A 27213-nucleotide genomic window follows, 5' to 3' on the forward strand; every position below is an offset into this window, starting at 1 on the left:
ACACGCAAAATGTGAGTAGAATCATCTCGTAGCTGAAATTCGAGGTCTGAAGTCTGGAATTAAGAAAGCAGTTACACTAGGATGTGAGAGTCAGGCAGTCACGGAGAATTCTTGCTTTCATTTCACTTGCTCCTCAGCCATCCATCATGTTAAGCACTGCATCATGAATCTCTCTCTCTCTCTCTCTCTCTCTCTCTCTCTCTCTCTCCGCATACTCTAGCAGTGCATGACAAATATCACCCACCCTCTCTGTCTTGTTCCGCCTGCACTAGAACCTTCGTCCATTCTAAGCACTATCATGAACCAACCCACGCTCATCCTCACTCTTGCTTTGCCCTTACCAGAACCGTCTGCCCTTCATCCCTGCATCATGGCCGCCCCACCCCCTCCACACCCTTTCTTTCTCTCTTGCTTCACCTACTCCAAACTCCCTCACCCTTTCTGTCATCCCCCCAATGCCTGCAAACTCACCTTCCCTCTCCTCCCTGAAGACTTTGCTCCTCCCTGTCGTTCCTTCACCCAAAACTTTTCCCAGCGTTTCCCTGGCCTCCTCTCTGTCTCGTCCCTCCACCAAACCCCCTCCCACCCGACCAACACTTAGCCAGATTGGTCGCCACCGCCCTGGCCATTGACACTTCCTAAATGGACGTGTACTAAAGAAATCTGTGGACGGCATTTACAAACTCTCCTGAGCTTCAGCTGTAGGTAAACTTACGTTCAAATGCGTCCATATTCACTATACCAGTTCCCCTTAAATCATAGTAGAGAAAATATTAAAGTTACTATATATGGAAAACAAATCGATCTCTACCAATAGTTACGTGGTATGGAAGTGATTATCCTGTAAATTGGTAAGAATCCTTTACAACTACGATCCTTCCTAATGCCCTTTTGGGGTGTGTCCTGAGTGCAAAGTTTCACAGTCGCGTCTTCGGTAACTGATAATGCTAAGAGTGTGGGTTGTGGAAGTTCTGGCCTCTTCGTTATTACCTTCAGCCCTTTTAGTGCTGCGTCGGCATTTGTTGTTTATTCTAGTCACTGTCGAACTTTTTTAATGATATTCGGAGATATCCCACGTACTGAACAGGTTGCTGATTTCCGTTCTGTGTATCATTTTTTTTATATTATTATCCAAGGAAGTCTATTTACGTCATGTTTGTTTTCTTAGTATCGTGTTACGTTAGCTTGTTATTCACATCGGTTAATCTATTTGATCAGATTAGGTTAGGATAGGTTGAGTTATGCTTGAGTTAGATAAAAACAGAAGAATGATTATCCTGGAATATCAAACTTAGCGCGCAGTGCGAAAATGATATATGGAAACGAAATCTACGAACTTGTTAACCCCTTCAGTACAGTGCCCTTAATCACAGGATATTCCTACCACCAAACGATTTCATACAGCTTAGGAGGCACTGTTCGGACTGGAGAGGTTGGATATAGCCTTCACTAACTCTTCTCCTCTCCCAAAACAGAAGTTCTTTCTAAAGCTTAAAACAGTGGTCTAGTGGCGGTGTGCGTAAAGTGAAAAATACATCATGAGACTGAACAGGTTAACTTACTACTGTACTATGTTCACAGCGGCACTACCCCATTTCAGCATTATGGGGCGCAGTGCAGCTCATTCTTACCACCATTATAGTTCATTGCAGGTTAACCGAGCATGTTATGTATTTCATATCGCTGTGGGTATGGAAAAGGCCGAAATACTAGATATGGTGATATGGTGTGCCTAGCAGTTATATGTGTTTTCGGGGGGTTTACCTGTACATTAATTATGATCTAATAACTTAAACCTAAATACATTATAGACTGTATTAAAAGTTCATCATTTCTGTATTACATAATGCACAAGGTATCTGCTTGTGTGTATTTACTTTTTCTTTCTCGGTATGTGCTGACACTATTTTTACTCTTCAGCTTTTCGGATTTTATCGAATACGGCATTCAGAATTAATCCAATGATATCGCAACCAATAAAAAAAAAAAAGTAAAATGGGTTTCCGATTGGTTGGAAATACCTTGCATTAAACAACTTTTTCAGTGCCCTACCACGTATCATCAGAGATTTATGTATTACTCCTGCAGGGCAAGTTAGATTCGTGCAATTTTCATGCCAGCTCAAGCTTGATTTTATTCTGATTTGTTTACATTCGACAGAGACCATTCCATAATGTCTACAGTCAGTACTCAATACCCTGTCGAAAGTTCCCGGAAATTTAGGTACTACTTCAAGGCAAGTTAAAATCGGATAACTCTCATGCCAACTTAAATTATTCTGATTTCATTGTAGTCGATTTGCATTCGAGAGAGACCATTTAATTCTGTCTGCAACCATTGCTCAGTATCTTGCCAAGTAGTTCCTTATGTTCATGTATTACTTCTTCATGACAAGTTAAATTCGAGGAGTTCTCAGGCCAACTTAAAATTGATTTTGTCGTAATATACTTGTATTGGATAGCGACAGTTCCATTCTGTCGACACTTATTTTTCGATACCCTGCCATGTTTTATCGGAGACTTATGTATTACTCCTTCATGACAATTTAAAGTCGAACAGAGATCATGATAACTTCTGTTGATTTCATTGTAGGCTCTTTGCATTCAATACACTAAATTCTATTCCCTCTACACTCATTATCCGACCATGCATTACCCGACGGATATTATTAGCCTACTCCTTCAGGACGAGTTAATGTCGAGCAATTTCCATGCCAATTGAAAGAAAACGGAATTCATTGTAGTCTGTTTGCATTCACTAGACAACTTGCTATTTTGTCTGCAATAATTACTCAATACCTTGCCAAATGTTACCGGAGATTTATGTATTACTCCTTTAGGGCAGGTTAAATTCGAGCAAATCACATACCAGCTTAAAGAAAACTGATTTCATTGTAGTGTATTTGCATTCGCTCGAGGCCATTCTATTCTATCTACACTCATTCCATCCCAACTTTTTTCCTCCTCAGCACGTTCCACAGTCGTCCGGGCGCCCTTTTCGCTCGCTCGCTGAACACAATATACGCGCCCGGGTATTTTCTGCACGGCCGCGCTTTAAACCGTCAGGTATACGGCTCTTGTGTTGCAATGGGCCTGATAAAGAGTGGGTCTGATTCAGGTGTATTTTACCCTCGAGTTTGGTGGTGGAGGTGGAGGTGGCGACTGGGTAGTGTGTGTGCTGGGCGAGTGGGAGGGTGGATGCGTTTAGGAATGAGTGTGTGTGTGTGTGTGTGTGTGTGTGTGTGTGTGTGTGTGTGTGTGTGTGTGTGTGTGTGTGTGTGGGCATTTACTATTTAGCATTTATGTGTGGATGGAGTATATGAACCTCCCTGTGTGCAGTTTGTTATGCATATTGTAGATTCTCTCTCTTTAATGTATGAACGTTGCTATTTTGGGATTTTTCTTATCTGTATGGTGGTTTGCATGTATTTATGTAAGTTAATTTTAATCTACCGACTTAATAATTTGTTTATGTGCCTAAAGTGTCTTTATGTACTTAAGTACCCTTCCCCCCCATTCTGAGGTGGAAAAAAATGGTCCAGGTGATGAACAATGCTGATGGCGACTAACAGTGAATTTCTTAGTAGTAGTGCAGTGGTAATTTCAAGTAATAAGTAAAATTTGTATTTTTGTTAAAGACTGAAGGATATTACAAACTAAAGCAGAGAGGATATGAGACACGCAGTGAGCTTTGATTTTAGTAAGTAGAAATTAAACTCCTCAGTCAGAACACGGAGTTATTTAATGATAATTTAAGCTTCTTCCAAACGATTTAATCCAGCTTGGAAGAGACTTTTTGACTGCAGCTTTATTCAACCCCTTCAAAATGGAAGACGTCCCTTGAACTGATTAAAATCGTCTGGTGATACCCTGGTTAAATAAAAAGCAAAGGCATCGTTAGACTGAGGGTCTTAATTATTTCGCTGTAAAAATTCGTGAGCTAAAAAAGACTGGTAGGTGACATTAAATGTAGTGTATAGGACATTGTGGTTATTAAACATATAATAGGTTTCTTACAGCCATTTCCCATGGAGGTGTCCTTCCTGAGCTGCTTAAAATCCTCTGGACGGAATGTAATGAAAACACAAGAGGCCAACCTATTGCGTGGTTTGATGGAGATTGTGACGAACACTTTAACTATCAGGGGTCTCCTTAACTGAATAAAATTTGTCTGTCAGCATCGATAGTATTTATTAAGTCGTCGGTGTGCTGCTGGGGGTAAATGAATGTGAGATATTACACATTAAACCCGAGGGAGTGAGTGCAGAGCCAATCCACCATAAAGCTACTCCTCTCACTTTGTTACAGCTTGCTCTTAGCTGAATAAATCCTTCTGGTGTTATATAATGTTGAATACTAGAGTTGTCCCGTTCGTCAGAGGGTTAATGACTCATCTACTACAAATATTGTCAGGCTCCTGTGATTTAATCTTATCTGAATAAAGTAGTCTGCAGGTTAGATGAAAGAGGTTATTGAAGTGGTCCTGATCTTTGTATGGTTATTTCCGCAGTGCTACTTTGCTTGAACTCTAACTTTTTGTTCCTCTTGCAGCTTATTTCACGTAGCTCAGTGAGAGAGAAAAAAAAAACAATACTACGACTCTACAGTCTTTCCATAGCACAGCCTCGCGACTAACATCATATTCTAATGTTAATCTCTTGTTACAACTCAGCATTCAAGGTGGAGAGATGGCAAATTTAGGCCAAGTCAGAGTAAACCCAGTATAATGCAAACTTTCTCCAGCCCCTATACTAACTCTGTGTTGAATAAACCCGTTTGGCATCAGCAAAAATACGTAGCATAATAAGTCGTCGTTATCCGATCAGAGGAGGGATAATGGTAACAGTGCTAACATTCGCCTGCCATGACTCAATTGCACCTAAATAAAATGATATGGCGTTTGCTGGAATAGAACGTTATAGTTGTCTGCAACGTAAGAATATGATTGGTATCACAGTTAAAGTTGTCGTTCACAGATGAGTAAAAAGGGGTTAACAGGGGTATGTAAAAAGTCACCGTGGTACTTGGGAGATCAGTGGCCGTGTGATAGGAGGTATTAAAGTCGAGGCAGTGAAGTGAGAACAAGTAAGTCATTATTTTAAGTCTCAAGCTCATAATTCTCTCTTTCAGCTGAATAAAATCATCTGACGTTACCTTAAATGAAACAAGTAACTCAACCACAAAGCATTAATGGTTTCGTGCTTTTAGGCATTAAGGCCGAGGGAGTGAACTGAGAACCAGTAAGTTATTTTTTTCACACTCAAACTCCTATGATTCTTTTAGCTGAATAAAATCTTCTTACCTTAGCATAAATGAAACAAAAGAAAATATTCAACAATAAAGGGGTTAACGAATGTATGATATTAGGCACTGAAGTCGAGGGAATGATTAAGACCCAGTAAGTCATGATTTTAACTCAAACCTTATGACCCTCTTAGTTGAATAAAACCGTCTGACGTTAGCTGAAACAGAACAAGATACGAGCATATTGGGGGTAAATGAATGTGTTAATATTAGGCATTAAAGCCGAGGGAGTGAATTCAGAGCCCTAGCGTTAAATATGCACTGATTAACAACCAGGAAGCCTTTCTCTTTTACCCTCCCTCCTGCCTGCTTGTCAAGTCATTCCGAAAAAAGTAACGCACTTTTTTTTTTTTTTTTTTTTTTCCGCCAGCAGCATCGGGGTGGGAGAGTTCCATAATTCTTTTCCGACCTCCATTACAAATATATCATTATTTTAAGGCCGTGGTCTTGAATAATATATCTTTGTAGTCGATTTACTTTTACCCTATGGAACTTATTCATTTCCTGTACTAAATATTGATGGAATATTAAGTGGCGGATGGCATGAAATTCTATGAGCCCATGGTATGCAATAGGAATTAGTCTCCTTGGTTACTATACCCGGTTTCTTCCGGCCTGATAAAATTGGGACCAACCGTGGTAGCACTGACGCGAATAAAGACCGTATTGTGACACAGGAGGCATCGTAACACCTTTTCCTTTGCAATTAATTCAGAACAGTGCACCTCAGTAACCTTGTGTCGATAGTAAGTGATAAAGTTACCATACAAGACAATGTTAAGGTGTAATATACAAAATAATTCGCCATGGAACCGGTGGTACGAACGCTCGTATGCCACATATAATACCTCCCTGTCTCCTTGAGGACCATAGCCGGTTTGATTTCACCTGACGGGACTGGACCACTCCTACCTCTTGACTGCAGAATTGATTACTTGGAATTCGATGTTTAAGTTATAGGAGGGAATGGGTGCCTTTTGGTTGCTGTAGTTCGTTCATTTTAGCCTGGCATAGATTCTCATCCTTATGCAAACTGTTTCGTGTACACCTGTAGCCCAGTGGAGGAAAAAGATACCTAACCTCTGCAGCACATCCTCTCCATAGCGCTTCTTCCTAGAAGCATCATAATTATTCTAGTGTTAATCTCCTATCACAACTCAGTATTCAAGATGAGGAGATGGTGTTTTAGGCCAAGCTAAAATGAGCAGAGTGTAGTCAAACAGATCTTTCTGTAGGGGGATGAGAGACCTGTCAGGTTTGAAAGGATGTGAAATAGTTCTCATATTTCTCCGTCAGTTATTATTCAAGCATGACATTCAGCAGTCTTGCTGTTTTATTTGCCTGTTGACTCACTATCAGCTGAACAAAACTGGCTGGCGTATAGCAGGAATAAAATGCTAGAATTGTTTCAACTAGAAAAGTTAAAGGTAGGAGTAGTATCGTCTCTTGACTCCTGTTACTGACTGTGGTTTGAGTGTAATCATTTACAGTTAGCTGGAATATGATACTAGAGTTGTCTTAAACATGACAAGGTTACCGGTAGCTGTAGTAACACTCACAGGCACTTATACTTGCTTGCAGCTGAAGAAAATTGGAATCAAAATTAATAATGAACCAGAAAAGACTCGAGCATTGGGTTTCATCCCATCGCTGAGATGAAATATTTTTACATTTAATTACGGCTACTACTAGAACATTTTATGTAGCGTAGGGCAGACCATGCTGTTAGAAAAAAGCAGTCATCTTAGCCTCATCTAACCTCAACGATCCAATTTCTTTTATGGAATCTGATTTAACGCATCATATCAGATATTTCTCTCGGCCATATAATGTCGCCTGGAGGTAGCGATAATGAAGCAAAATATAATTACTGTATTCGAATGTAGAGATTAATTTATTTTTTTACCTCGCGCACCGTTTCGACAGATATCTACTACAAAAAGAGCAGTCAGCCAACCAGTTACTTCAGCGTGCAACAAGTCTCCTTCACCATTTATTCTCTTTGAACAGCTAAGCGATCAAACAGCCAGCCAAAGAACTAATCATGCAGCCAACTTCCTGATCAAATAACCCCCTTCTGTGTATACTGTTCCACGTGATCAGGCAACCAATCAACCACCAATCAACCAACCCATCAAATCAGCAACCAACTCAGCCAGCCAACCCACAAACCCTTCGTCCAACAAGTCAACCAGTCCATAGGGAAATCAACCATGTTGTCGAACACTTAGCCAGCCCTTTAAAGGAAGCCACTGTAAACAATTTCCTAAAAATTTGAGTCAACTAGCATTCACAACCATCCTACCCTAAGCCTTCAAACTCAAAGACATCCAACTAAAAATTATATCCAGCACAACAAACACTTACCGATAAACGCAACCAGTCTCATGAACACAACGCATCCTCTTGAATACTTCATATACACAGCCCCATGGATATAACCCCGTGAAGACACTCAGCTCCATGAACATTATCCCGTGAATACACCCAGCCCCACAGACATTCCTCCTTGAATACACCCTTACCCATAAACATTACCCCGTGAATACACCCAGCCCCATAAATATTACCTCGTGAATATACCCAGCCCCATAAATATTACCCCGTGGATACACCCAGCCCCATAATCATTACCCCGTGAATACATCCAGCCCCATAAACATTACTCCGTGAATACACCCAGCCCCATGAACATTACTTCGTGAATACACCCAGCAGGGGTGGATCATGTACAATTGTATTTGTATTTGAGGTGTATTTTAATACATTTTCTAAGTAATTGTATTTGTATATGTATTTTGGCACCCAGAAAAATAGTATTTTGTATTTGTACTTGTATTTCTTCATATTGTTTTATGCGTTGTTACTTACAGGCAATTTGTGAAATTTTCCGTGCATTAATGATGATAAAATGTAATTCTGATATATAGGTATTTGAATTTATAATTGTATTTTTGAATTTGGGAATAAAAGTAATTGTGTGTGATTTTTTGTATCATACCTTCTAAAGTATATTTTGTATATGACCTTTAAAAAAAAAGTATTTGATCCAGCCCTGACACCCAACCTCATGACTACAACCCCGTGAATACACCCAGCTCCATGAACATTTCCCGTGAATACACCCAGCCCCAAGAACATTCCCAATCATATAAATACCAAATCCCATGAATACACCTAACCCCATAGTAACACTCAACCTCAGAGCCTCAATCCCATGGAAACAAACACATGAACACTTTAAACACAGTCGAAAAACTCAGCCTCATGAACAAAACCCATGAATACACCAAATCCCATAAACCCCAGGAACACAGGGTCTCATGCACACACCCTGCCTCAAAAACTTTCCCTAGCCTATGAACAAAGTATTATGAGTTCAACACTAAGAGCACACTGAGCTCACTGAACACAGCCCCATGAGTACAGAGAAGTCCATGAACACATCTAGATTCATGAACAACACCCGATTATCACGGCCCTAAAAACACACCCATGAACACAGCCCTAAACGGAACTAAACATCCTTCCTCTTCATTACCACGATTTTTTTTTTTTTTTTAGAGACTACCAGAAAAACTGATTTTAAGGAACACACACACACACACACACACACACACACACACACACACACACACACACACACACACGCACGCACGCACGCACGCACGCACGCACGCACGCACGCACGCACACACACACACACACACACACACACACACACACACACACACACACACACACACACACACACACACACACACACACACACACACACACACACACACACACACACACACACACACACACACACACACACACACACACACACACTCTCTCTCTCTCTCTCTCTCTCTCGGCCTTATCCCACTCGCCTCATTTATATGCCTTGTCATTACTGCAGTGGCAATTCTCGTCCCCTTTTATTACTCAGCGCACCCCAACGAGCGCCTCATTATTTTGGACGGGACGAGCCGCTCTTTCCATCGCCACTGCTTGCTACTCCTCTCTCTCTCTCTCTCTCTCTCTCGTCTTCTGTATTCCTCCCTCCGTCCTTTCACTTTTCTCCTCTGCATATATTTTTCTTCCCTTCTCTTTCATCCTGACTGCTTCGTTTCTCCTCTTTTTCTTTATCTCTCTTTGTCATTCGCATATTCTTTCCCTTTGTCGCATCCTGACTGCCAAGGCTACTCTCTCTCTCTCTCTCCTGCTTTCTTCCCATGACCTCTCGTTCCGATATCCTGAGTCATCTTGCTTCTCTCCTTCTCATCATTTCTCTTGTCAATAATTCCTTTCCTCATTTATTTTCTCGTTCTCACCTTTTTTGTCTGACTCCTTCTCTCTCTCTCTCTCTCTCTCTCTTTCCATTTACCTCTCACTTTGCTTTAATTTCCCTAGCCTCAATTCATTTGCTTGTTTCTGTGTATTTTGGCTTCCTACCAGTGATAAGGATATATTTCTCACAAACAGAATGGCTAAGAAATTAGTGAATTATAAATATATGCCCAATAGGACTAATAATAACTACGCAAAGGATTAAGGAAGAAACTCAAGCATCAATGCAAGCAAAAGAACTACTAGTCGAGAGAGAGAGAGAGAGAGAGAGAGAGAGAGAGAGAGAGAGACAGGATCATATTTGACGTTCCTTTCCGCTTTTCCAATACCAACGTTTTCACTCCAGTTGGGTCGTGTGTATAGTTTTGCCCTTCATTCAGAATTGGGATGTTGTTGGGTTAGGTGAGGATCCCACTTGCTTCTGATGATGATGATGATGATGATGATGAAGGTGGTGCCCACGCTTACGGGGATTGTCTCGTTGCTGAAAGGATCCACGATTTTGTGTGTGTGTGTGTTTGTGTGTGTGCTTTTTTTCTGGTGCAGAATTGTTTCATGATAGTTCTGTTCTACTTTTTTTTTCTTTTTAATTCAGTCACATTCCCTACTGTTTATTTTTGTGTTTCCAAGATTATATTTTTTCGCTCATTTGTATGCCTTCTCTCTCTCATTCTCTCTGTCTTACGTACAAATAGTCGATAAAGACCCTAGTCTCATTAGAAGGGAAATAAGATCAGTGTTGATAATATGTTAAACTTTCATGGTTGGAAAGACGTTTGGTGCTGTATTTCACCTAACGCCAGATGTTTTTGTCCAGCTGAGAGTGAGAATGGAAGCCTGAGATTATTATTTTTTCATTAACCCTCTTATGCTCCGGACAACTCTAGCTTTCCTTTCAGCTAACACCAAACGTTTTTATGGTTCAGAATAAATCATAGGAACTTAAGCGTTTAAAATTATTTAAAGCACGAATTTACTGTTAGTTGTGTTTTTAATTATTATCGGTATTTGCAGTGTGTGAGTTTTTAAAGCTACCTGTACTGTACATAATAAGCTTCACTTTATATGATCTGCTTTTGTGTAACTAACATAGACATTATTAGCCGCCCTTGTTCATAACGTTGCAGTTTTGAGAATTCCAATACACTCTCTCTCTCTTTCTCTCTCTCTCTCTCTCAACAAAAGCAAGCAAAACAAGCGTCCAAGCCCCACCAGGCCTGGCCCTGATGCTGCCTTCAGTTTATTTCACGTGCCGCGCATTCCAATGGGAGTTGAAATTAGTTTTATCCTTGAGAAATAGTTAAAGGCTCTGCAGTTACTGATGTGGAAATTTCACCCAGTGCAATAGTAGGTTTAATTTAGTAAGGGATAATATGCACGCAGGGGCAGGGAAGGGCTGGGATGAGGGTGCGTAATGAGGGATCCAGAGGGTGAGAGAGTGTTTTTGATGCAGCGAGAGGGGCGAGAACCAGACCTTACCAGCAGCAGAGACTCAGCTAGTTTTAATGCGCTCAGGTGGGAGTCCTAGGGTGTTGAGTTAGGAGAGAAAGTAAAGTTACACATTATTACTAGGGAGAGTAAATTTCTATTGGCCATGAAGTTATTTTAATGGAAGGAGTATTCATGTGATTGTTAATGGTTTTGTTGGGGTAAGAGTAAGATAAAGGTTAGAATGATGATGATGATGATGAAGAGGAGGAGAAGAAGGGATCCAGAGAGTGAGAGTGTTTTTGATGGAGAGAGACGGGCGAGAACCAGGCTTTACTAGTAGCAGAGAGATGGCCAGTTTAACTGTACTCCAGAGTAATTCGTGCGGCGATGAGTTAACGAAAAAATGGTAAAGTGATGTATGTCATGAGATTATGCAAAAGCAGGTTTGTTAAGAGGTTTGATAATAGTTTTTTCTGTATGGCCATGATTAGAGAAGTTAATGATCATGATGATGATGATGATGGATACAAAGGGTGAGAGATAGAGGATGTGAGTGCCAATAGCTGTGCTAATTTTACGTCATATCTTTCTGTGCTGCGTTAAAGCTTTAGGAATTAACCAGCATTGAACATCAAGTACCAACGCTGGTGGATGGTAAAAGAGGCTATTTTTAACCCCTTAGCGACGTGTGGCTTTTGTCTGCCGGATAAAGATTTCCTGGAAGAACGAAAATAAACTAGGTGTGAATATCGTGGTGAAAGAATCGTGAGTGTGTGTTTGTGTGTGTGTGTGTGTGTGTGTGTGTGTGTGTGTGTGTGTGTGTGTGTGTGTGTGAGAGAGAGAGAGAGAGAGAGAGAGAGAGAGAGAGAGAGAGAGAGAGAGAGGGGGGGGGATGGACGAGAATGTCTATGGATAAGATTTTTCTCATGCTAAACTCGCTATCTTAACTCATTCAAGACTGTACGATTTACCATTTTCAAGTATTTATGACAAAGCTTTGCCGCGAAGAAGAAGACAGAAGAAAACAGGAGACAAGTAGATGTAGGATTTAAGAGATGCATCTTTGCCATTATTTCAAAAGGTTATTCGATATATTTCTAACACAATAAGTTCTCAAGCAATACGCATTTTTGTATCACCGGTTCATTCCTCAGATAATATAAGTCAGTGAATTATGGGGTTTATGACAAGTAGACTGAATTGCCCAAAACATCAGTGTTCAGGGTCGGATCCATCACTCGGAAATAGGGGCGGTGGAATTCTCAGCAGAAATTCGACAAGTCTGAATCAATGCTGATTTACTACTAAATTCTTCCAAATGTTTTGCGAAATCACTCTTTTCTTGAAATCATTTTATTTATGATATCCATGAAAGACATTTATTACATTTATTTTGGTAAATAACACTATTCTTTTATTGCAAGTAATCACTGGTCTGCTGGAAATAGAGGGACATACACCCTGCACGTTCTTCCTCCCAAATCCATGGCTGGTGTTTGTGCAGCATGTATACCTGATTAATCAGTATGTGTTGTAATCTATATGAACATCAAACTACTGTCTGATAGCTATCGGTGATGTCGCGAACAATGCCAAGAGTATAAAATTATTGAGACATTCAAAACATTTACTATGTGGAATAATCTTGACTGTTGTTTGTCTATAATGTCGTAATGCAGTATGAAAAAGATCGATTTGACCGTGTTAACGACAGCTCCTTGGTGAGCATTATACTACTTGTAAAGGATCAATGAAAGTGGTATTGCTTTTAAATGTGATTATAATAATCCTTTTGGTATAGTCGCCTTGACGATAGTCGAGGTAAAACACATGTCCTGCAGACATTTTGGTTTGAATAACTGCGATGATGCTCTAGGTTTATTGACCATGACTCTGCCCAGAGGCATAGGTCATCACCTGCCATAGCCTAGCTTTTAGCTCCTCGAAAATGCAATTGTATATAGTATTTTAAGTCTGGTGGCAGTCAACCCACCTGGTTTGGGTGGTGGACAAGTTTAAAACAAAGTTGTCTGTAAGCGAGGCCGGGTGGTTCAAGTGGGGGAGGAATGGGGAAGGGGGAACGGGGTCAGAGGGTTAAAAAAGCAAGAAAGAAAGGGGAAAAAAAAAGTTATCCTGTGTGGACAGATGTGGTCGGAATGAGTTAGGGTGGGGATGGGTGGTGGAGCAGCACACGGAATATGCTTCTTGTAAAAGTTGATGTTTTGGGTTGAGCTAAACATGTTAATACCCGTGACAGCTGTTTGTAGCAGAGAAAGTACTGTGCTTTAACCTCTTTCATCCTACGATATTTTTTCATGTGACCTCCAGACGATTTTTATTTTTTTCATTTAAGGAAGCGCTCCGGTAGTGAAAGGGTAAATGGAGTCTTTCTCTAATCTTTTCAATTCTGAAAGTCTTTCTAAAGCTTAATGAATCGTCTGAAGAGAGCAGGATAGTGGAGGAGTTAACAATGGGCTATTGTTAGAATAAGAGGAATATGATGGAAATTATTGAGAGACTTAGATTTTTATTAAGATACTGAGAAAGCAGGTGAAATTTAAGTACGCACGAAGAACCAGCTTCATTTATTTTCTCTAAGCCAATTACTCAGTAATTTTACTCTCATGCTCATATGACCCACTCGGAACTATATAAAACTGTCTGGTTTTAACTGGAATTGAATACTATTGTTGTCCCGAAATAGAGAAGATAAATGACGGCAGTATTTATCACCCTGCCTCCACTGACTCATTACCAGCTGAAAAGATACATTAAATCTGTCAATCAGTCAAAATTAAATAAATAAATAAATAAGCAGACGTTACCGGGAAAAGAATGTTTCTTTGTCCTTGCCATGAGAAGGCTAATTAGTGGTTATTAATAGCCTATCATTCCAAACTTGTGAATGCCTTTGAGATTTTATAACGTTAAGTTTAAATAACAATCCTTGACGTTTTATTGTATTTTTTCTTCTTGACAACGAGTTATAATTACCTTCGAAGTTTGTGTTTCTCGAGGATGGCTTTTAAGTTTGGCGTACGTAACTCAGACCTGTAATATTTACAGTATAATTGCAAAAGTTCATGACCTTCAAAACTAATGCGGTGTACCTGTATTCCCCCAGAGTACATAAATGTCACTTCTTGGAAGGACGAGAATAATAACGTGTGTGTGTGTGTGTGTGTGTGTGTGTGTGTGTGTGTGTGTGTGTGTGTGTGTGTGTGTGTGTGTGTGTGTGTGTGTGTGTGTGTGTGTGTGTGTGTGTGTGTGTGTGTGTGTGTGTGTGTGTGTGTGTGTGTGTGTGTGTGTGTGAAGAAATATATATATTCATTTTTAAAAATATTTGTAAATCTGTATTTGAGTGCGGATTTGTTGTGCATTTGTTTTTTTTTACAATAATGGAACAGAGAAAGGAAAAACAAATGAATAAATAAAATAATCCATACACCAGATTACAGGTGTCGTTCAATCATAAATAATCTGTAACAGTTGGACTTGAACAGCCGCAGGTTGAAATTTTGGGGGAAAGAACTCTGGGGAAGCGAGTTCCAAAGAGATGCAATTCGGGGAGCAAATTAATTTTGATAGGCAGAAGTTCTGCAATATGACAGAGTGACAGTCTATTCTAGAGCGCTACCTGATGCCCATGTGGCGAGGGGGAATGCGTGGACAGGTGGCGCAATGGATGGAACTTCGTCTGAGCATGTCATAGAAATATCTGTTAAATAATGCAAGGAAGCTAACATTCCTTCTTACTTGTAGGGGAGGTAGTTCGTTTGTAATATTAGGGTTATTAATAATTCTAACAGCTTTGTTCTAAATTTTGTCCAGTTGTTTAAGTTCAACCTCTCCACATCCATTCCAAAAGTGTGAGCAACATTCCAGCTGAACATGACTTGTATACTATAGCTAACTGCTTGTAAGTGAAAAAGTTACGGACACTCTACAATAATAAATGTTTCTCTGAAGAGGTTTTTGCAAATGGTCTAACATGAGAGGCCAAGCTGAGGGCATTGTTAAGTGAAGCACCGATAATTTCAGTACTTTGAGAGAGAGGAATATTAGTAGCATTGAAGGTAATATAGGAATCAGGCAATATCTCTCTTAGTAAATTGTGTATATTTGGTTTTCCTAACGTTCATTGAGACAGTGTTGTTTTTTCCCCATTGAGTGAGTGTAGATAGTCTTGATTTATGAAGATTACTGTACTGCATTGTGAGTTAGAAATATTACACTTTTTGAAAGGGTGTTTAAGTGTAAATGAACTGTGAAGTACTGAGTCATCTGCATATGAATAAATGGGATTATGGGTGACGTAAGAGATCATTAATATGAATTAGGAATGGGGATGGAGCCAGAACTGATCAATGTGGCACGCTGTCATTATTCGGGTGGAAATTGGAATAAACATAATCTTTTTTTATCTTTCTGTTGCTGAGATCTCAAGAAATCAGAGGAAAAGAAGATGATAGACTATTGCATGGGAGCTAGGATAGCAAGGAGCGGTGCCACACTCTGTCAAAAGCTTTAGAAATATCAAGGACTACTGCATGGGTTTGTCCATGTTGGTCAGTTGGCTGATGAGTGGTATGAATCAGGAGATTATATCAACAGTGGATCTTTCATGACGACAACCTTACTCTCTGTCACCATTTAAGTTGTTGGATTCAAGATGTTTAACAATGTGCTGATTAATTATAGTTTCAACTACCTTGCCAAGAAAAGGTGTGGTAGTTATTGGTCTGTATTAAGAAGGGTCAGAGGAACCTCCTTTGTTTGGAGTTGGGTGGATATTAGCTTCTTTCCAGGAATTAGGGAAGTACGTATGCATAATCTGATTACTTTAGCTAGAACAAGAGGAAGTTCTCGGGAACACCTTTTCAAAACAATTGAAGGAATTCCATCTGGACCTGGAGCTTTGTTGGTTGGTAAATTATCTAGGATGGATTCTACATAAGTAGTCTGAATCTTAAACGGAGCAATTTCGGGAGAATCAAGTTCTAGTACAGGGACGTCCTGGATGACTTCGTCTAAGGGAAAATTTCTGGCAAATGTACTGGCAAGGATATTCATATTACCATGCAGATCATATACAGTGGTACCATCTGAAGATTTTAGTGGGGGAATGGGTGATGACTTGTTGAAGTTATTACTGAAAGAATTGAGATTTGGCTAAAAAAAAAAATCTATTGCCATTAGGATTATTAATAATCTGGATGCTTGGTTTTGAAGAAAGAGTGATTTAGCGAGATCGATTGCTGCTTTTGCATAGTTTCTAGCAATTTTATTTGACTAGCAATTCAGATTTTTTTTTTTTTCAGTAAAATTTATATGCTAAGGATTTTGGGCTCGTTGCTCTGCCACAATTGCTATTAAACCATTTTGGGAAGTCTGATCTTTTAGTGAACTGTTGACTGGGTATGAACACTTCCATACCAGTCTGTAATATTTCGTTAATGTGGGACTGGGTAGAATTGATGTCATTGGAGAGAAAAAAGACTGCCATGGTATATCAGCAAGATTGTTTCTAAATCCTTCCCAGTCTGCCCTATCAGAGTGCCATCTGGTCACAACTACAGGTTATCTACCTGTATAATTATTTTACCAGTATAAATTTTCTCTCCTGTCAATCACATCCTGTTAAAATCAGTTAATGGTTATGCGAAAAGTGTGTAATAAATACATAACAATCTGTGCTACCGTAAAGTAAAGAAAAATAAATAAATAAACGGATATTGTACCGTATTGTAAATGTCCTCGAATAACGAGAAGATTCAGTGTTTCTGTTCACATGTGTAAAACTATGACTGTTTGTAAGTAAAATTACCTTCGTTTACATCGCCGTTATCCAGACCTCTTTTTAAACCTAAGGACCTTAGGAAGAGTATGATATTACCATCAGGACTACACAACATTGAACCAAATTGATGTACTGGGATACTATCTCTGTATGTGCTACAAGGAATTTGTGTAATCAGTGATTTCATGATATCTCTAGTGAATTCATGAAATTAGTTTAAACTGGGGTAGGGTAATTTAGGTTAGGTTAATTTAGGGTGCGGTTAGGTTTGGCTGGGATAATCTAGGTTAAGTTTAGGTTATGTTAGGCTAGGTTAGTTAGGTTAGGTTAGATTAATTTAAATGAACGCTCAACATAACTGCGTTCATCTAAAGTAGCGTAACCTAAGTAACCTATAGTAGCCTAACATAAACTTAACCTAGATTATCCCAACCTAACCTAACCGCAGCCTAAATTAACCTAACCTAAATTAACCCATCCCAGTTTAAACTCATTAAGCGAATTCAATAGGAATTGAATGAAATCACTGGTTGCACAATTTCCTGTAACAAATACATATCTGAATAAATCTCCTAAGACAGTGTCAACGAACATGAAAGGTTAACGATAGCTCTCTTGTTGACTCCTGGTCTGAGGAACGAGATTAGTAGCTATTCACGGACGTATATATAACGGCTATAAAGTGGTTATGTGACAAATGCTACTCAGGCAATCACGCAATAGTGTTAGGTATGATCATAAAGCTATGTCAGCCTTAACCTCTTCAGACCAAAGACGACGGGAAATATTTTTCTTGTTGCTGCCAGACACCTTTACTATGCTTTAGGGAATTTTTGAACTGGCCTTATGTAATACCTTCATTACAGTAACTGAATAAGATCGTCTTCCGGTAGCAAAAATAAACCGAGAATTGTGTCACACGATTGAAGCTTCTAAAAGGTAAATCCAAGGTACTAAGAGGACGTCCATTATTGAAGTGTAGTTGAAGGTCACAATTATTTATAGAAAGATACATTTGTAGTTGAACTGTCAATCTGTGTATCTATTTATTGCCAGGCGTCTTAATTTCGAAAGGGGTGGCCACAAACAAATCGCCTCCATGTCGCGCGGTCCCCCGCCATTCTAATTCCCTGCTCGCAGCTCACACACCCCTCTCTCATATACTCGTACCTCACCACTCCATCCATCCATCTCATCCTTGGCCTCCCCCTTCCTCTTCCCCCCTCCACCTCACTCTCATATTCTCTCCTCGTTAGTATCTCGCTCACCATTCTCTCCACATGGCCATACCACCTCAATTTTCTCCTAACGCTTTCTATCACAGTCAATCTAATAAAAAGAAAATGAGGATCTACGCCTGCGTTAGTAAAAAAAAATTAATAATATATAGTAAGTACCATAACTGAAAACCAGCTGACCGAGACCGATAATTTATTAGAGTAAATAAGTGTAGCCTAATGCAGGTGTATTTGTGCATGGCAGTTTAAGCTGGATCGATGTTGCATTATCCTTTGTAGGTCCACTGCAGTTATTAAAAAATAAATAAATAAATAAATGGGTGATTTTAGACACTTTACACATGTGTCAGCCAGCATCAGTCCCTAGGCACCAGACCAAATACTGTCCTTTTCCAGTGCATATTATTTCCGCGTTGTTACCGGTACCGTGTGATGATTTTTATTGAAGCACCAAATGTTAACAAGTCAGTACATGGCCCCTTGGGTGTTATACCAGAGTGCATTCATAATACAATCCTCCAGAGACTCCCACGTACACAGTTTCAAGTTCATTTTGTGTACGCAGTGCCATTAAGACAGGGGGGAATGGGCACATGAACACTAGGGACGCCAAACGAGTACACCGAGAAAATCCTGCACGCCATCACAAACTCGTAAAGACACGTCGTGAAGAGCACTTGCCCTCTCCCGCCTCCCACCTCTTGCAATAACTTTTAATTTCCCCGTCCTAACAAGCGCCAGCCTCAGATTACCCACCCACACACCTCGAGTCAGGCTATACACATGAGATTCTTATCTCTCACGCACTCTCTTCCCTTGACATTATTTACCGCCATAATAGGTGTATCTGGGTCATATGCAGTGTTAAATGAGCCTTGGTTATCCGGGGTTTTATCATGTGCTTCATGCAATATCGTAAAATAATGAAAATATAGTTTTCCAGATAAGTTTAGGATGATAATTAAGCAAAGGCTTTCATATTCATTAAAATCTGAATATTGGTAATCTAACTTCAGGGACCTGTTATTGCACGTGGAGCCGTGTTTTTTTAAATAAATATTTTATAAGTAAGATTATGCCTTTTGGTGAATGCGGTAAACACATTAAAACACATTGTAACCTGTTAACCCTTTCAGTACGAAAGGACTTTCATCACGTAAATCTGACTTTATGTAGATTGCAAAAATAATCAATATAAAAAGATAGCATAGTGGGAAAAGGTTAATGGCATTGTTTCTGAACGCTTTGCTACGAGACGCCTCCCTAGATCAGAAAATATCGTCTGGAGATAACTACTAAAACATACAAGACGTCATCATTGTGAAAGTGGTTGGCATATGATACAGATATTAGCCCACATTAGCCTGACAGGGGCCTAATACGTAACGCCCACTCGTGCCGGATATGGCAGGAAGACACATCTCCCATTATCTGTTCTTTATCACTGACTCCTGTGGAAGTCGGTGGTGCATTGGTCAGCACATTCAACTTGCAAGTAGAAGAACTCAAGATTTTTTCTCGGTCCGGTCAAATTCTTGGGCAGAGTTTATTTCTTTGTTGTCCCTCTTCACTCAGCAATACATTAATGCAGCATGGACGAAAAACTTTAAAACTGTATATTATGTATTGTCTTATTTCAAAATAACTTATAATAATAATAATAATAATAATAATAATATAATAATGATAATTTTTATTAACTTCTATCATGGCACTCTCTTTAGTAAAGTAATTTGACATCAAGCCCGAATATTAAATAACTTGAACTTCTCCACACGCACGCCGAAATAGGGGGAGAAATATTGCGTAAGCCCTGTTTTATCTATAGTTGTGGGCCTCAGTACTGGTTTTGTTTAGTGTGCAGTCAGCATGAAGGTCCTGTCTCTCCTGCGTCTCATTTCATGAGCATTAATAATTAGTGTGGTGAAACTGCTGCAACTCTGCTCTGTGGCCAAATATTATCAGAGTAAAATGCTGCGGACTCATTTGCCTGATTTTCTGTTTCGATGGAAAGAAGAGCAAGAGAGGGGACAGGATGTCTGATGTTGACTACACATGGACGGTACATAAATATACAGGGTGTTTACAATACCAACCTTCTGATAGTAATGAGTTTCCATGAGCTGAATAAAATCGTAGGTCGTAAATTGCATGATGATACGAACTGTTGTATTCGACACCAAAATGTTGACCATGATAGTTTTTCCTTAATATTTTTAGTGGCAGTGGTTTCTCCCGTGCACAGCAAAATCATATGTTGTTATCCGAAATAGAATGCAATGAAAACATTTCGCAGGGAAATGGATAATGATAATCTCGAGTTTAGATATTTATTATGTACAAACTTTAAATAGCTAGGCAGAAATGAACAAACAGTCATAAGTTTTACTCCCAGCTTTTGAAATTCCGATGTTTACGTCCTCTGTGACTGTAAACTCTTGCACGAAAACAGGTTGTGTTTTGCGATACTCAATTACACAAATAGCTTTCTGTTGTCGTGACGCCATTTTGATTATTGGACAATCAGCTCTGCATGTTGGAAAAGCACAACGAGTACTAATAAAACTATTGGAATCTCGCTTTGCTGGTAAATGTACAGTTGCGCTGTAAATGATGTCACAACGCCCGCTGCAAATTAATGAACTTTGTGATATCGCTGTACAATTTCATATAAATTTTCCTTTTTCACCGAGTATTTGAAGACGTGGAAACTTTGTACCCACCTTGTATATAACTCAGGACGCTTAATCAAACCACCCCCACCCCCACCACCATATCAGGTAAAACTCTATCACTTCCACTCCACAACCACAATATTCTACACCCCTCAGCTGTCGAATTTTATCATATTCTCCGATATCAGTGTAATAAGATAATGACAGTGATTAATTCTCTAGTCGGGGTGAAGATTATGTGCTGGTCCATCGATTCGACCGCGTAAAAGACGGCTAGTAATTTATTGATCAGGTAATAATTATCACATGCCGAAGGCCATTATTTTTTTTTCTTTTTTTTATTAAGGTAGTTTGGCCTCGATCTCTTTCACCTTGGAGGAGGTAGTATGAAATTGGCTGTTACCGTTTATATATTGACATTTACCAATTGCAAGATATATGATAAAAATGGCTCAAATGCCACAAAACTCTCACTGTATGTCGAAACTGTAAAGAACGGAAGATCTCGAGTTCCATGTGCACTTTGTTTAAAAATAGAGTTGAGTGAAACTAGATATATTTTGCGTTCCCTGGAAGCAATGCTAATATCAAGTTTCATAACACTATTTTATTTCCCTTATTTTCCTACCACTCTTGACAAGTTTACACGTGGAAGTGGATTATTCCCACGTCCCTTGCCATCCAACTCACACCATTTTCACCACACACCACTCCCTCACATTTCATTCACCCACACCCCACTCATCCACATCCCTCCCATCCACATCCCATTCACACACACACATCACTCCTTCACACTTCATTCACCCACATCCCACTCATCCACATCCCACCAATCTACATCACATTCACACACACACATCACCCCCTCACACTTCATTCACCAGCATCCCACTCATCCACATCCCACCCATCCACATCCCATTCACACACATCACCCACTCACACATTATTCATCCATACGCCACTCATCCACATCCCATCTATCCACAGCTTATTCACTCACACATCACTCCTTCACACCTCATTCACCCACACCCCACTCATCCACATCCCACCTATTCACATCCCATTCACACATATATCACTCCCTCACACTTCATTCACCCACACCCCACTCATCCACATCCCACCCATCCACATCCCATTCACACACACATAATTCCCTCACACTTCATTCACACACACCCCACCCATGCATATGCCACCCATCCACATCCCAATAACAGACATATAACTCCCTCACACTTCATTCACCCACACCCCACTCATCCATATCCCACCTATCCACATCCCATTCACACATATATCACTCCCTCACACTTCACTCACCCACACCCCACTCATCCACATCCCACCCATCCACATCCCATTACACACACATCACTCCCTCACACTTTACTCACCCACACCCCACTCACACCTCATTCACCCACACCCGTTTCACTCACTCTCCACTTACTCACATTCTAATCATCCACATCCCATTCATCCACATACCAATCACCCACATCCCAATTACCCACAAACCACTCACACCTTATTCACCCACACCCATTTCATCCATGTCCCACTCACTCACACTATCAGTCCACATCCAACTCATCTACACCCCATTCACCCACACCCCATTCACCCACATCCCACTCTTCCACATCCCACTCATCCACACCACATTGACCCGCACCCCACTAACCCAGACCTCATTCACCCACATCCCACTCACCCACTTCCCATTCACCCAAATCCCATTCACCCATACCCCATTCACCCAAACCTCATTCACCCACATCTTATTCGCCCATACCGCATTCACCCACACCCCATAAAAGGACACCCCCTTCAAGCGCACCCCATTCACGCACACCTCACACATACCACTATTCGTCGACACTCTATGTACACCCCACTTACCCATACAGACACCAAGCCACCCTTATCGACACTCAGCCATGCCCGTCCCACTTACTCAAATCTCATTCACCCACATTCCGCTCACGCGCACCTCATTCACCCAACCCCACCACCCACATCCCACCGATCAACATTCCTGCTACCTACACCTTCCCTACACAGTACTCACTCTAGACCATTAACACACACATCCCACAAACATACAGCTCACTACCCACAATATTCTCACCCACATTCTTACTATTCAGAACTAGCTTTTCATCCATACCACGCATAAGCATACCAGACTCACCCACATCTTACATACATGCATCTTTGGCACCGACATCCCATCACCCACACCCATCTTAATCGATCTTCTTCAAACCACATCACATTGACCTATATCCAGTCACCCACGAACTTAACATCCACACTTCTGCTACCCACACTCCGCCAAGAACTCCCTCCCTCACACTCCTGCCACCTACACCCGTCTTACCTAAACTCCCGCCACCCACACACCTCACTAGAACTTCCGTCAATCATACTCCTGCTCCACTCACTCGTACCTCAGTCCTCGAAAATCATTCCACCTACACCTCAGTCATCCACAGCCCACCCACCGACACCCACTCACCAAAACGCCAGTCACTCACTCACACACACACACACACACACACACACACACACACACACACACACACACACACACACACACACACACACACACACACACACACACACACACACACAATCACTGAGTTCCATATCCAACCTACCCACACCTAAATCACCCATACTCACATTCAACCCACAGCCCACACATCCACACTCCCACCCACTCACACCCCAATAAGCCACACCGCACATTCAACACACCCACACATCACTCGCGCAAATCTCAGTCACCCACACACAACCCACAGATGCAAACCTCTTACCCACGCCCTATACATCCGTTCCCACACTCACCCACATCCCGTTCACCCGCCTCCGCACCCTTCCTAGCCCACACCGCAGGCACCGCACTCTGGCCCACTTTTCACCTCTTGTAACATGTGGTTTACGACGGCCCAGGAGTGCAAGTCTGATGCTCCGGCACGCCCCGATCCGCCCGTCCCTGTTGATACGGTGCGCAGTGGCCGGCATCGCTGCGCTTCCCTGCTAACATATTCACAAGCATGCACACACCCACTAGCACACATCCCTCGTCGTGTAAATAATCCCTGCACACACACCAGTAAACACAACCACGGACATGTAAAGAGAGGTTAAGTTACACGGGACGAGATAACTCATGCTCCAGCGTCATCTAAATCCATATAACAGAATTCTAGAACTTATGTAATTCTGTCTGTCTGTCTGTCTGTCTGTCTGTCTGTCTCTCTCTCTCTCACACACACACACACACACACACACACACACACACACACACACACACTTATAGGGACATGTAAAGGGATTTGTGGTTGCTCGACACTTAATACCTTTTTTTCATTCCACTTAAGCCTCACACCACATGACTCTGCACGTAAACATACCTTACACACATACAGCTGTAAACACTTTCTTGGATGCATAGAGATTAGATAATACCGTACCTCCTTACATTTAACCAGTCTTGCTTTTCTCAGCGCATATGTACACACACACACACACACACACACACACACACACACACAGAGTGTATGCGAAGGTTACAGTGTATAGGGATGTCAATTAGTTGTTAATCAAGTAACATGCACTCAACTTCACTCGTGCATCACTCGGCAGGTATATAATCCTTGCACACAACCATTAGTCATCTGCACCGGTACATAAAAAATATAACATATTCTTTTCCACTTTATCTGAACCCATTCCTTATCATTAGTGCACGTAAATAGTACTTTGTCACACCAAGAAGAATGTTCATCAACAAAACACATCATGGAGGTTGCAGTTGTTTAGGATGGTATAATTAGTGCTTAATAATCCATCTCCTGGCAAGCAAAAGTTCATTGCAGCCCCATCACTCTTGGCTCGGCACGTCCTTGCAGACATACCCAAGAACACCCGTCAGGACACACAAAGAGAAGTTGGGTTGCCTGGAATTAGATTAGTCGAATAAAACTTCATTTCAAGACATCTAAAAACTCGCCATGGTTATAATTTACACACACACACACACACACACACACACACACACACACACACACACACACACACACACACACACACACACACACACACACACACACACACACACACACACACACACACACACACACACACACACACACACTCACAGGTCGTTCTCCTACGAAGGTCGTGGAGCATATTGTGGTAATATCACGCGAATAGTGGGCTCTGTAGCACTTCTTCCAGAGAAGTCTGTTTCTACATTATCGCGTGTTAATGTTCTTATGTACCAGCTCATGTTTCAGTGTGAAATAGTGAGATATTGAAGTGCTACCACATTTACGACTTAGTATCAGCATCATCACTGTCCAAATGATGATGATGTTGATAATTGTGATGCAAAAGTGTCTATATTAGAAAATGTATTAACAAGAAATTTTAAAGATGGAATACGGGAAGGAAATGGCTAACGTCAAGAGGTACTACAGTGGAGATTTTTCTAAGTCATTGGAATTACGATCCTGGGTGTTCACTTCCACACTACACGTACAAAATTGTCTGTCCATCATCAACAACAACAACAACAACAATAACAACAACAGCAGCAGCAGAACCCAGAGCAACCTTTGAGGCAATCCAGTGCAGTACCCAGGCATCTCCCATCTCGATCGCAATAATTCTATTCCATCTAGTCCCATCAAATGAGCCAATTTTATTTCAACTTGTTCTGCCTCTTCCATCCACTCCATGTCTTAAGACGCTACACTAATACCCTGAAGGTCAGTCTGTAATCTGCTTAACGAAAGACGTTACCTGTCTTTTTCTCTTTTCTGTTTCTTAGGTGTAATTTTATCCTCTGCTTTCTTATCTTCCTTCACTAAGACATTCTTTTTATCACTCCGTGTAATACGTAACAAAATGCAACTCATTCCTCTCCGAGCTCTCGCCAGTTATTTTCTTGGGAATTGTTTTTTTTTTTTTTAATTATTATTATAGCACACTGACATATACTATATCTTTCTCTTATACTGTGTTTACTGCTGGAATGAAAACTGGATCATGGGAATATTCATTTTTCTGCAATCAGAGTACGGCATTCAGAAATTCATTCCCGTTGCTTAGTCATAATATCTTGGCAACTAACACGAAATAGTTGCTATCTTCGGTGAATGTCGACTGTGTTATCTTTGGCTGACTGCATATGAACAATTTTTACCGATGTGAATACCAGGTTCTAAGCTGCTAACAAACCATATGTGAAAACTAGTTGCATTACTAAAATGATTCTGTCTGAAAGAATTACGTACTTTTAGGACACTGACATATACTACATCTTTTTCTCATAGTAGGTTTACTGCAGAAATGTAAACAGGATCATGGGAATATTCATTTTTCTGCAGTCAGAGCACGGCATTCAGAAATTCATTTCCGCTGACTAGTCATAATGTCTTGGTAACTCACACGAAATATTTGTAATCTTCAGTGAATGTCGAATGTGTTATCTTTGGCTGGCTGCATATGAACAGTTTTTACCAATGTGAATACCAGGCATAAGCTGCAAACAAATCATATGTGAAAACTAGTTGCAGTACTAAAATGATTCTCTCTGAAAGAATTACGCATTTTCAGCTTTTTCTATGCGGAATAAACTAAATATCACGTGTTTCAAGAAAGATGCCATATTATCACCAAGACCCTTCAGTTTTCCTGCCTAGCAAGGCAGTCATGTAGCTCAGAATCACTGGCTAGTATTTTTGTGTTTCTTCTACAAAATTCAAACCTTGTCAGTAAACTGGAATATGGTGTGCAGTGGGAGCGTATGTACTTGTATGAGGTGAGAAAGTGTGATGTGGTAAGGTTTACTGCGATGAAAGGGTGAGGTGCCCTGAGGGAGTATGGTGTGGTAAAGCGAAGCGTGATAAAAGAGTGTGGGTTGGTGTGGTGTGTAGTGTGGTGTGTTGTAGTGTGGCGTGGTGAGAGAGCGTGATTTGGGAGAGTGTAGTGCGGTGAAAAAGTGTGGTGTGGTGAGGGAATGTTGTGTGGTGAGATAGTGTACTGTGTTGTTAAATGGTGCGTTGGAAAGTGTGGTGTGATGAAGGAGTGTGGTGTTAGTCTGATTGTTCAACCACAGTGATGAAATATATCGCTGATGTAATTTGATGGTTTGCTCGGATTTTTGTAAGCAAAACAAGTCTTGCTGTAAGGCATTAGCACTTTCAAAATGTATATGAACCGAACATCTTATATTTCTCACAACAAGAGGATGCACGAACCATTATATTTCTTACAACAAGAGGATGCACGAGCCATTAATTTTCTTTTCTACCATTTTTCTGCAAATACTCCAAATGCCACTTGGTGTTGTTTTCCTTTTGACGTTCAGATTTGCTGGCATTATAATAGAAGCCTTATCA

At 40.6% G+C, this 27213-nt stretch overlaps 1 protein-coding gene across 1 annotated transcript in view; it reads left to right on the forward strand.

The window, feature by feature from the left end:
- Window positions 1-27213, forward strand: part of LOC145408259 (calcium-activated chloride channel regulator 1-like) — a 369924-nt gene that overhangs the window by 148034 nt on the left and 194677 nt on the right. Inside the window, exon 5 of the mRNA XM_080279028.1 lies at window positions 23137-23170. Coding sequence (XP_080135154.1) covers window positions 23137-23170 — 34 coding nt within the window. The remainder of the gene's footprint in view (window positions 1-23136; window positions 23171-27213) is intronic.

Source organism: Coenobita brevimanus, chromosome 76 (genome assembly GCF_032717465.1).
Source record: "Coenobita brevimanus isolate Jiangsu-jjx chromosome 76, ASM3271746v2, whole genome shotgun sequence".
Lineage (NCBI taxonomy): Eukaryota > Metazoa > Arthropoda > Malacostraca > Decapoda > Coenobitidae > Coenobita > Coenobita brevimanus.